The sequence below is a fragment of the Mixophyes fleayi genome, chromosome 10 (genome assembly GCF_038048845.1).
Source record: "Mixophyes fleayi isolate aMixFle1 chromosome 10, aMixFle1.hap1, whole genome shotgun sequence".
NCBI lineage: Eukaryota > Metazoa > Chordata > Amphibia > Anura > Limnodynastidae > Mixophyes > Mixophyes fleayi.
The window spans coordinates 14,242,973-14,255,404 of NC_134411.1; the positions used below are offsets into that span (position 1 = coordinate 14,242,973).

The window sequence follows — 12,432 nt, forward strand, 5'->3', positions numbered from 1 at the left end:
ACTGAAGACTGGTTGACTACACCAACCAGTCTTCAGCAGTGTATGTTATATATTTTTGATATTTTGCAGATACCTATTGGGATATACAGTATATGTTGCAGATACCTAATAAAATGGACCTGTACTCTGTTTACCAGTACGTAAACAAACTAAGATACATGTACAGAAATAAGAATGTTTAGCTTGCCTTTTTCTTTAACAAATATGCACTTATTAAACCTGTATATTTTAAAACAATAGGCACATTTTGCTCACAGGACAGACACTTGCACTTAGACACATACAAGCATATAGAGAAACCATAGCAAAGATGTGTATGCACAAACACACAGGGACAACCATGATTAGGAGTGTGAATAATGATTGTAGTGTTTGTTCTGCTCCAGTAGCACCTTTTTAATAGTGCGGTACTGACACAAAAGCTGCAAAAATTGGCATATTACTGGTATGAATGATCCGATAATGTGTCACTAGTTGGACTTCAGAATGCTGCTTTTTTATGTTTGACAAAACAGTATAGAACATAACTGATCAATTCAGCTCTTTAAAGTGTACCCATTGTTTCATACAGGGGAGGAAGCCACCTTGTGAGCTTAACCAATATTCACAAGAATACAGCCTATAAGGTCTCTAGATGCTAGTGACATCACAGTACCTCAAGCTTCACTGATGTCACTAGCTGATAGAGAATTGATAGGCTCGTTTCAGGCCACCAAATGGCTGTGTGTAGCCAATGAGCATGCTTTAAATAAGTAAGGGCAGAGCTATACTTTATGAAATGTATACTTATATTTATATTATCATTATTTTAATATATATTTATATATTTGCAATATAATCTTTGTATATTTGTTTTTAATGTATTGTGCAAAATAAACACTTAACTTTTGTTTATAAAAATAATTAATAAAAAAAGTATTGCTTTGTAACAACGCACCCAATAGTGTAATCTGACAATATGTCGTACTTGTAAGCAGGGCCATTTTCCTTATTAACATTCTTTGTAACATATAAAATAAAATGACTGTGTGCATGTACATACAGTTTGTGTCTCTCTCCTCTGAGTGTTAGGCGGCAGTGTCTGTGAGCTTGTAGGCTGGAAGGAAGCCCTCTGTGCGCTCTGTTTGTGCTGCACAATAGCTGTGCGCTTCTTTATTTGTTTTGGGATTTCAAAGAAGCAGGAAGGGTGGTGCAGATAAAAATGTTTGGTATGACTTTGATCCTGAATCTATGGAATAGACTGCTGAGTAAGGGTTACCTAGGTGCAGGAGTGTAATACGTAATATGAAAAGGGATTTATTAGCATTCATAAATATATGTATAGCCGATTTGATATTCTTGACATTGTAGTTACACTCGCTATGTAGCCACAAACTGTCCATTTCAGGTACAGCAATATCCTTCAGTAGCCTTATATGTGTGCCTGTATGGTAGTAGTTGTAGGGGGGGGGGGGTAAAGCTGGATACACACCTATGTAATCATACTTCAGATGTAATGTCTAACGATTTCACCAACAATTGAAAGTCCAGATGAGCATGTAGATTCATGCGTACACAATATACCTTCAGATCTGTGATCTTCATCTCTCATAACCATCTGCTGAAAAGGCCATGAATGAACATTGTTCCATTGTTGATTGTGATTTGTAAGAAGTTTTATAAAACCAAATCAACATATGTGTTTTGATATGATAAAATATGACTGCGGGAGCGTACACACACTGTGTATTATCTGACCGAACGGTTGTGAATTGTGTGATCGCGATAATTGCATAGGTGTGTACCCAGTTTTAGGGGTTTAGGACTCCCTGCAGGTGTATCTGCCAACTGTCCACTAAGCCTTCACCTGCGGCCTCCAGCTCCTACCTGCTTCATTGTCAGATATGTTTGTTATGGCTTGTAACACTTGTTTAATACGTCTGATGATGTGTTATTACAGATAAGGTACCTCTTTCTTTGATTAGATGTATTGTTTTATCTGATTACTACGATTAAGGTTAATGTGTGGCCCATTTGAAGGTAAGAGGGCACCATTCGTCCTCCTTGAAGTGCATCAGGTTGCCTATCACGGCTCTAGGAGCTAGTGGTGTTTCTGGTTGTAAGTGACAGGATGCATTCATGAACTGTGTGTAGGGCACAGACACACTTATATAAAGCACTGAAATGTAGGTTTTCCCAATTTTGCTGGCCAGTAAAAATATATCTCTCCTATATAAATCGCGCAGTTTAGATTTTATTTTATCTGTAATTACTTATTTAGGTGTTTAACTAATCGGTCATGCTCTGGCAGTAGTTATGGGTGTATATAAGAAGAGGGTTGTGAACCTGCATCTTTCCCGTTACTGGGAAAAGTAACAAGAAAAGATACAGCAGGGTAAATGGGAGACTACTTTACTGAGCATTATGGTTTACAGCGTAGAGAGGGCAGAGGAGAGGAGAGGTGCTCTGCAGGCGTATAGCTGGAACATGGCACACAGTCCTCTTTATGGAAGGTGCAGGCACAATGTTCTGCAGCTTGGTGAAGACCAGTGATACTAATGCAGCGGCAATGCTCTGCAAGGAGAAAGAGTTCTCTGTCAAGTATTTACGTCACTATTTATGACCAGACAAGGCTTTCTAAAGTTCTAACAGTAGCTGATCTAATGGAAAATAATGGGCGATTCATAAGTGTGCTCTAGACTTGTGTCTCTGCTGAGTGAAGGTGTTGAATAGAGGAGCTGATACTCCCTTTTCCCCCTCCAGGTCTGTGTGTCAGCTCCTGTCTCACCCTGGCTCTGCTCAGCTATATTTTGCTGCACAGTATTTATAGCAGGTGGGGTGTGTCACTCCTTGCCTGGCATTACCTCCCCTCCCTCCTGCTTCCTGTTCTCCAATTTAACTCTCTGCTGCTCACATTTTACTGCATGTGTTTCACAGTGCCATGCCCGATTCTTTTCATGTCTGCTGCCCGCACCCACCCCTGCCAATACTAACTAACCCATTCATCAAGTGCATTACAAAACTTTTATTTAATACTATAGATTTCACTTTGTGCATCCACTCAGAATCAGATTAACTAATTAAACATAATTAAGGCTGAATGAAGGTCTCTTCTGACTGGGATAACAGGACAGAGACAAAGTGGTCACATGGAAGCTGTTCGTGAAGGTGCTTTCCTTTCAGTATGAGCATCAGATGTGGTGGCTCTTAGAACAAGTAAGATGTGATAGTGACTTCTTATTTAAGACACACATGTCAGTGTGTTGCTTGTAAAAATATTCTTTCCAAGGTGGCCAATAAGTGAGGGAATGCACAAGTAAACATGCTACAATAGCCCAGGTTCCGGACCTTTACAAACAAATGATTCATTCTTCGCTTATTACAGATTAGACTAGTTACAGCCACCTGCATCCTGATCAGAGATGGAACAAATTAAATTATATTCCCCCCCAGTGTAGTATCTTGCTTAGTTTAACTTTGAAATTAGGGTTATGGATGCATTCAGCAAGAAAATTACAGTTGACAAGTGAGAGGGTGTCATTAGTATTCATTTATGTATTGTACTGCCTTTTACTATCCAGCACCGCAGAGATAGCACAGAATGTCAGTAAGCAGTGACCACATCCCGTGTGAATGTGTATGCACAGCTTAGTTTGTCTGATACCTCGTTTCCATTGTTAGACTTCCCAGCTTCGCTTTGACTATTCATTTTATAGTTTATTCATGTTTATGTGAGTCAGTGACTAGCAATATCCTAAAATCAGGGCTATGTCTAATCATTTTGCTCCCTGAGGTGAGAAGTGAACTAGTATCTCTTCTATACTTTACAAATCAAACAGGACAAGACTAATATTGTAACTTTAATCATTATAAGCTATATCAGCAAGGTAGAAACCAAAAATTAAAGCATTTGTAGCAGGAAAGAATGCATTTCAAATTGTATCCCAACCATCGTCCATAACCAGCTGCCTGGATGTGTGTTAGCACAAATGTCTACACCTGCACTCCTATAATGGGAGCTGTCAGTGTATTGTTACATACAGAGAATACTCCACCAACATGTACAATGTTTAAAGGGCTGCTAAACCTAAAATGCACTTGCGTTTTTAATTGGCAGCCAATTAACCTACTAGTATGTTTTTGGAGTGTGGGAGGAAACCGGAGCACCCGGAGGAAACCCACGCAAACTTTGGGGGGTGGCAGCAAACAAACCCCACACAGATAAGGCCCTGTTCGGGAATCGCACACATGACCCCAGTGCTGTAAGACAGAAGTGCTAACCACTGAGCCACCATTCTGCCCACTATGTACACTTGGTAACTGTATATGTGCTGTTGTTTGTTGTAACCAACCTCTTTTTAGATATACTAACTAGTCATTGGCTTTCTCGAGATCCCATTTCTACGAGCCTGGCTAAACTTTTGTTTGATCTAAAGTTTTTGTTTGATCTAAAGTTCCAGTGCTGTTTTGCATTCGTCTTCCAATACCAATAAGTTTTTCAGTACATGGTGGTCATTCTACCATCATACACCTCCCCACCACCAGGCGCACAGAGATTTAGTATCCCTGTTTAGGTGTTTGAGCTGCACAAAAAGTAATGAGTAAATGGTCAGCTGGTGTTCTGTGTGGACGCTGTGAGGCTTGGGAGAGCTAAGAGTCCACGGCTGTGGGGTGTTTGTATGCTGCCACCTTCATTAATGCTTTAGCCACAGTTAAAATATTAGGGTTAATTGTTGTGGCTCATTTTGGGGAGGGGGGGTGGTGGGACATTAGACTTCAGTGTCACCACATTAATATGTGGTGTGGAACATCCAAGGTGTCTTGTTAAACTGAATTTATGTATTTACCGTTCTTTTACTTATTTTGCCATGTGTTGCTGTGACAAGATTGTTTTAAAAGAAAAATCACAAAACGGTCTTTGTAAAGGAACTGAAGGTATTTCAGGTAGTATTGTCATTATGGGGAGAAAAACTCTTTTTCTATACAAAGTAGATTTCCTATGCGAGAATCTATTGGAGTCAGGCTCTTTCAACCAGAGAACTGCACGAAATGTAAATAAAATGTTAGACCTCTCCATATTCTGTTAAGGTTTGTGGAATTTTACATGTACAATTGTGAATAGTATTCAGTCTTTTGTATATGGCACCCTGTATTTATCTTTTAGTGGTCACTCTGTCACAAATTCTACCTGACACCATTCCAAAACTCCAGCTGTTATACTTGTGTCACCTTATTTTGAAAGTAAAATTAGCAGCCATATCTGGAATGAGGTAAGGGGTACCCCACTGATTTACAGCTGGGGGGGGCTTCAGGACAGCAGCATAATAGGCAGGTCCCCCAGTTTACTAGACTACGAACAGTGTGAGCCCTTTAACACAAAACTTTTACTCTGGTGTAAGGTTTAGCACATAAGTCAGCATCATGGTCTTACACTAGGCTGATACCCATAAATCATCTGGGCTTGAGGCAATCCTGCTTCTCCCTTTATGAACAGGGACTGGCTGGTGAAACACATTGTACACTTGCTTTTATTATTCTGTTTGCTTTCTTTCTGTGGGGAAATTTTCACTATAATTTTGGCAGATTTGTCTCATTATGCAAAATCAGACGGCAGATTTCAGGGTCATCCATAATCCAATCGATCACTTATCTGACCCTGTTACCCTCTTGTAAGAAGAGTTTTAGGTACATGTTTGGAATATTGTATAGTAAAGCTGCATTTAGAAACTTAGTGTGTTTTTTTGTTTTTGTTTTGTTTTTTTTAATTTAATTTACAAATGTCCTCTATGACAGATGTCCTTTATCTTTTTGGCCCAGCATTCAGAAGTTGGCTATGTAGTTTGAAGCAATGTAGTTTATTTTCATTGTCTCACTACAAGAAGTATATTGTTTTTATTAAATCATAACTTGTGCAAAATAATACGCAAATAGCTGTAATAGTCTATACAACTTGCTGGCACACAAGAGTTTTGCAGAAAGCATGCTATGGGGAATCGCCCCAGTGCGTTGGGCATCATATTATTCGGACCAGGACTGTATAAGAATCTTCGATAAATATAATGGAAGTAACATGAAGTGCGTATTGGTGGTCACTGTATGATGTAGTCCTCAAGGTACACTTGATGTGTAGACTACTTTCTGTGGACCCCTGGTGAGGTGACGTTTGGCCATGTTCTTGGTGTACTTACATTGGCTGTGATAGAATACACTGCTACTAGTTACAGCTTCTGCGGCCAGTGAAGATGTCCTCTTGGTTTCTTGCACAGCATGTGGCTGCAGATAAGCAGCCGGCACTTTCCTTTCTTTGTACTCCTTACACGTAAATGCTTCTGCATTCCTTGTGTAAGTGAGATTTCATATGCATCCTGTTGTTATAATTTTGTTTTTTCCTATGCCTACACAGTGGGGAGCATACCTGCCCTTTCCACCTGAACATAGCAGATGTTTTATCCAAACAAATGTTAGAGCAGTCTTCCCTGACTCTTTGTGCTGTGATGAGAGTTGGGAGGGGGGGGGGGGGTCTTGGATCCCAGTGCTCTCCTCCTTTCTATGAATAAGACCTTTCAGACTGTTTGTTTTTCTCTTTGCCTCCCTCCCTTTCTCCTCCTCACGTTACCATTGGAGGAAGGCCTGGGAGGGCTTGGATTTTTTCCCCCCTTTACTGGATGTGCTGGGAAGTTTTGGAGTTGGTCCTGTCACTGTGCTGTCTTATCGTGAGGTCTCTAATGTGAGAATGCTGGGGGACCCCACACCACTTTCTGCAGACAGGACCCTGCTTGTGGGCAGCTCCAAATCTGGATTTAGTTGCAAGATGGTCCTGCAGGCAGTGGGCAGAGTGTTAAGGTACGAGCATTGTTGAATGTGTGGTTTTAAGTCGGTGGTCTGTGAGCTGTGGCTGCAAATGTAGTTACATACTACTGTGAAGAATTCCACGTACTTCTAGTCTTGTGCTTTCCTGTACATACTGTGTTAGCAGATTTGTGATATATGCAGTGACAGACCACAGATTGGGGATTGTAGCTCATACAAGCCACCTATTATGCAAGCTTTTTTTTTTTTTTTATCTACATCTGTAATGTGGAGGTCTGGATTGGATTGGATTGTGAATATTATAACCATTAAGTCGTTAATTGACTTTTTTCCTTACCTTGTTTCTCTACTGTCAGTAATCAGTGCACATTCCTTCCTCCCTAACCATCTAGACAGGAGATTAATAGAACCTCTTCAGGCCATGCTTTAGGAATTGCCATAACAGAGCACAGGTGAGGTTGTCACTTGCTCCCACAATAGGGGTCATTGGGACAAGCATTTTAACAGCAATTCCGTGCATTGCGTTCTGAATTAAGTGCAGACTTTGGTAAAGTGATCTTACAATGCAGACTGGGATGACTGATCACTTTGTGGAAACATATGTGCTAACAAACGCAACAGAACAATTTTTCCACTCTGCAGTTTAAGTGGCTGCTGTGTGAACAGCACATGCATTTAGACCTGGGGCTCCTTGATCCCATATCCTGCAGACGTTTAGCAATGGTCTATCCTCTGCAGTTTTTCAGGAATGCAAAGCATATAGACAATGTATAAAACTGTAAACAGTCTAACTTTCACCTGAGAATAGCATTTAAAAGCTAAAATGTTGATAGATTTGTTTAAGTTTCAGAAATATATATTGTAAATATTGTAAATTACGCCTCTTTGTATTTGGTTGGGCTGAGGAACATCTATTTTCATGTGCATAGTAGTGATGCTGGTGTCATTGCAGTATGAACAGAATCGCACTTGATCACAAAATGATCCATTTCATAATCTCTCAGTTAAAATGTCTCATGTTGGAAGGTGTTGGACGTGTCGAGGCATTTATGGCGTTGATATGACCCAATATGATGCAATATGGGACATTTATGAAAACTGGCAAAAATTTGGTGTAAAATTAATAAATAAAGCACTTTGAATCCTATTGCGAGAAAAGTGCTATATAAATAAAATTATCACTATTGCTATATTATTGTAACCATTCAGATGTTGGCTTTCATCTTCTGTGCATATATTTTCAGGAATGTTCCCCAGTACGTGTATTGGACAAACCTACATACATTTCTGTATCCAGAACAGCAGAACTCATTGTGCAACAACTTACTGATCACTAAAAGAAAAATACATTGGACTTGAATGTCTTTTTCATTTAAATTGGAAAGTTATACCTTATCCACAGTGTTTGTTTCTCCTTTCCTGTGTGTTGAGTAACAAATATGGATGTACTGTTGTCTTCTGAAAGACTGTTCTGTGAATATTTGCCATCATTGAATGGGAGCTGCCTTTAAAGTCCAATGTAAAAAAAAAATAATTTTCCATAAACTCCAATGGAGAAGTTCTCGCAGCTGTAGTGTGGGAAGGATAAGATTGTAGATTCCTTGCTTGACATTAGAAAGCAGTAATGACATAGGAATACTCTAATTACCGTTGGTTTTATCACCTCCGTATCAGAGTGGTGTGGAGTTCTCCGTGTATACCTGTATGGTGATGGAGGAAGACTTATAAAACTTCTTATCAGAGTATTATGGAACAGGCTGAGAGCTCTGCGCTGGTTGTCCTGCTTGGGAAGTATTGCAGGAGCTTGGTTATGTCTTATGTCTCCAGCTGTGTCAGATGAGTGACAGCAGGATCCTCTGCCGATCCCTGCCATGAATGTATTCATGCACGTTTTGAAGAGCTATGGGCTGGCAGTGTAGTGTGTGGAACAAGCTTAGACTTGGATGAGAAGGGAAAAGGCACATTCAGTGTTTATGGAGGTCTTCTGTAAAGGACTCTGTGTGAAGTTGTAGGTAGAAGACAGTGTTGGGATGAATGGTACTGCAATCACAAGGATGCTTTTGGTTTTTGTTCTGTCTTATTTATTTATTTTTTTGTATGTTCCAGTGTCTTTTTTTTTTTAATATTTTTTAACAATACAAACAAAAGAACCAATAATAAAGAAAATCCAAACAAGTATCACATATTATGTACATGGTATAATATTATGAAGAATGTATTGTGAGATAACAGAAGAGCATTTGTGTTCATCCTTCTTACAGTATAATAGGACATAAAGATTATATAATACAGAATGGTCCTGATTCAATAAGGAAAACAAAAATAATAGGTAACTTTGCACCTTTGCAAAACCATGTTGCATTGGAGGGGGAGGTAAAGTTAAAATGTGGGGACAGATTTATAGTTTGGATAGGGCATGTCCTAGATCAACTTTAAATTTCAGTGTACAAATAAGCTATCAAGTATGTGTGTGCTACATGAAAAAGCAGCCAGTATTTTCCTTATGTGCAAACAATAAACTAATTTGCATCCCTTGCTTTGTAACATGGTTTTGGCAAGGTTCAAAATCACTCATTTTTTTGCTTTAGTTTCCTTAATGAATCAGGCCCAATGTGTATCATATAGATAACAAAGTATAAAGAAAACAATACTTATTAAACACATTATCATGAGCGCCCCACGGGTTAAATTAATTTCAGAAGATCTCGACATGGTGGGTAAAGTAAAAGGAGAGTTCAGCCAATGACCCCAATTGTTTTCATATTTTAAATTACACTACCTGCTGGTATATACAAAACGTTCATGGCCAACTGTGTCGTTTACTAAGCTGATGCAGTCCCGTACACATGGGGCCGTGGAGGACATCCATTTCCTAGCTATGCAGTCCTTGGCTAGCATAAAAATCTTTATTAAATATTTACGTATCGGGTTATTCATCATTTCCTTCCGTTGAACCCCAAAGAGGCAGATGTTAGGTGAATATAATGGTATCTTCACCCCAGTTTTTGTGATGCAACAAATAATTTGTGTCCATAACCGTTTAAGGTTAGGATATGTCAGAGATTACAACAGCGGGCACCACATTTTGGACATTGAGTAGTTTGATCAGGTCTAAGTTTGGCCAGTCTGCATGGAGTGAGGTACTCTCTGTGGCCAATGTAAATCTGAATCTGTTGGATTGTCAGTGAGGTAGTTGCCTTTTGAGAACTACTGAGAAGTGTACTCCAGTCTTCATCTTGCAGGGGGCCAAGGTCCTTTTCCTATTTTTCCTGTTAAGTAGGAGTATCTGAATGAGATAAGCTTTGAATATACCAAGGGCTGCAGTAAGGTTTTGATAGGTGCATCTTTAAGTGAAGGGACTCCGTGTTCTAATTGAGTTGATATGACATGTGGAAGTTGTAAATGGCAATAGAACAAATATTTGGAAATCCCATATTCCTCTCTAAGTTGTGGAAAGGATTTGAGATGCTCATCAACATACAATTGCCTAATGGTGAAGACACCATATTTAGCCCATTGTGAACTCCTGTCTATCGCTTTAAGCTTATTAAATTTAGTAAGGCCCCCCATAGAGGAGTACAAGGATCTATGCCTTTACCATGTAACATAACGTTTAGTGTTCCAAATCTTTATAGAATGATGAAGTAGGGGACCAGAACTTTTGGCGCAAACACCAGATAACATTTGAAGGGAGGTGTGATGACTATCTACCTGTTTTAATTCCTAATGTAGGTCCTTGATGATCTGGGTTTCGTCACCCAACATTGTAAATTAACTATTTGGGAGACGTAATCTAATTTGAGATTCGGTAGAGCAAAGCATCCCGAGTTTCTAGAATTACATTTACCACTTTTTATTTTTTGTCCTGTTCCCGCCCCACACCAAAAAGAAGAGAAACTAATCAGTTTTGCTGAGGTTATGTAATAGAGCAGTGATTAGGACAGGTGTCGGTGCAGAGGTCATGTAATAGAGCAGTGATTAGGACAGGTGTAGGTGCAGAGGTCATGTAATAGAGCAGTGATTAGGACAGGTGTAGGTGCAGAGGTCATGTAATAGAGCAGTGATTAGGACAGGTGTAGGTGCAGAGGTCATGTAATAGAGCAGTGATTAGGACAGGTGCAGAGGTCATGTAATAGAGCAGTGATTAGGACAGGTGTAGGTGCAGAGGTCATGTAATAGAGCAGTGATTAGGACAGATGTAGGTGCAGAGGTCATGTAATAGAGCAGTGATTAGAACAGGTGCAGAGGTCATGTAATAGAGCAGTGATTAGGACAGGTGTAGGTGCAGATGTCATGTAATAGAGCAGTGATTAGGACAGGTGTAGGTGCAGAGGTCATGTAATAGAGCAGTGATTAGGACAGATGTAGGTGCAGAGGTCATGTAATAGAGCAGTGATTAGGACAGGTGTAGGTGCAGAGGTCATGTAATAGAGCAGTGATTAGGACAGGTGTAGGTGCAGAGGTCATGTAATAGAGCAGTGATTAGGACAGGTGTAGGTGCAGAGGTCATGTAATAGAGCAGTGATTAGGACAGGTGTAGGTGCAGAGGTCATGTAATAGAGCAGTGATTAGGACAGATGTAGGTGCAGAGGTCATGTAATAGAGCAGTGATTAGGACAGGTGTAGGTGCAGAGGTCATGTAATAGAGCAGTGATTAGGACAGATGTAGGTGCAGAGGTCATGTAATAGAGCAGTGATTAGGACAGGTGTCGGTGCAGAGGTCATGTATTAGAACAGTGATTAGGACAGGTGTCTGTGCAGAGGTCATGTAATAGAGCAGTGATTAGGACAGGTGTAGGTGCAGAGGTCATGTAATAGAGCAGTGATTAGGACAGGTGTAGGTGCAGAGGTCATGTAATAGAGCAGTGATTAGGACAGATGTAGGTGCAGAGGTCATGTAATAGAGCAGTGATTAGGACAGGTGTAGGTGCAGAGGTCATGTAATAGAGCAGTGATTAGGACAGATGTAGGTGCAGAGGTCATGTAATAGAGCAGTGATTAGGACAGGTGTCGGTGCAGAGGTCATGTAATAGAGCAGTGATTAGGACAGGTGTAGGTGCAGAGGTCATGTAATAGAGCAGTGATTAGGACAGGTGTCGGTGCAGAGGTCATGTAATAGAGCAGTGATTAGGACAGGTGTCGGTGCAGAGGTCATGTAATAGAGCAGTGATTAGGACAGGTGTAGGTGCAGAGGTCATGTAATGGAGCAGTGATTAGGACAGGTGTCGGTGCAGAGGTCATGTAATAGAGCAGTGATTAGGACAGGTGTCGGTGCAGAGGTCATGTAATAGAGCAGTGATTAGGACAGGTGTCGGTGCAGAGGTCATGTAATAGAGCAGTGATTAGGACAGGTGTAGGTGCAGAGGTCATGTAATGGAGCAGTGATTAGGACAGGTGTCGGTGCAGAGGTCATGTAATAGAGCAGTGATTAGGACAGGTGTCGGTGCAGAGGTCATGTAATAGAGCAGTGATTAGGACAGGTGTAGGTGCAGAGGTCATGTAATAGAGCAGTGATTAGGACAGGTGTCGGTGCAGAGGTCATGTAATAGAGCAGTGATTAGGACAGGTGTCGGTGCAGAGGTCATGTAATGGAGCAGTGATTAGGACAGGTGTCGGTGCAGAGGTCATGTAATAGAGCAGTGA

The 12,432-nt window shown here is 40.4% G+C and overlaps 1 protein-coding gene across 2 annotated transcripts in view; it reads left to right on the forward strand.

Moving 5' to 3' along the window:
- The window catches only part of MOB2 (MOB kinase activator 2), a 35,458-nt gene that overhangs the window by 12,584 nt on the left and 10,442 nt on the right, over window positions 1-12,432 (forward strand). The window contains exon 1 of one of the 2 annotated variants that reach the window (XM_075187907.1): window positions 6,662-6,822. The exons of the other annotated variant lie outside the window; for it this stretch is intronic. Coding sequence (XP_075044008.1) covers window positions 6,713-6,822 — 110 coding nt within the window. The 5' untranslated portion in view covers window positions 6,662-6,712. Of the gene's footprint in view, window positions 1-6,661; window positions 6,823-12,432 lie in introns of those variants that run through there. 2 annotated transcript variants of the gene reach the window in all.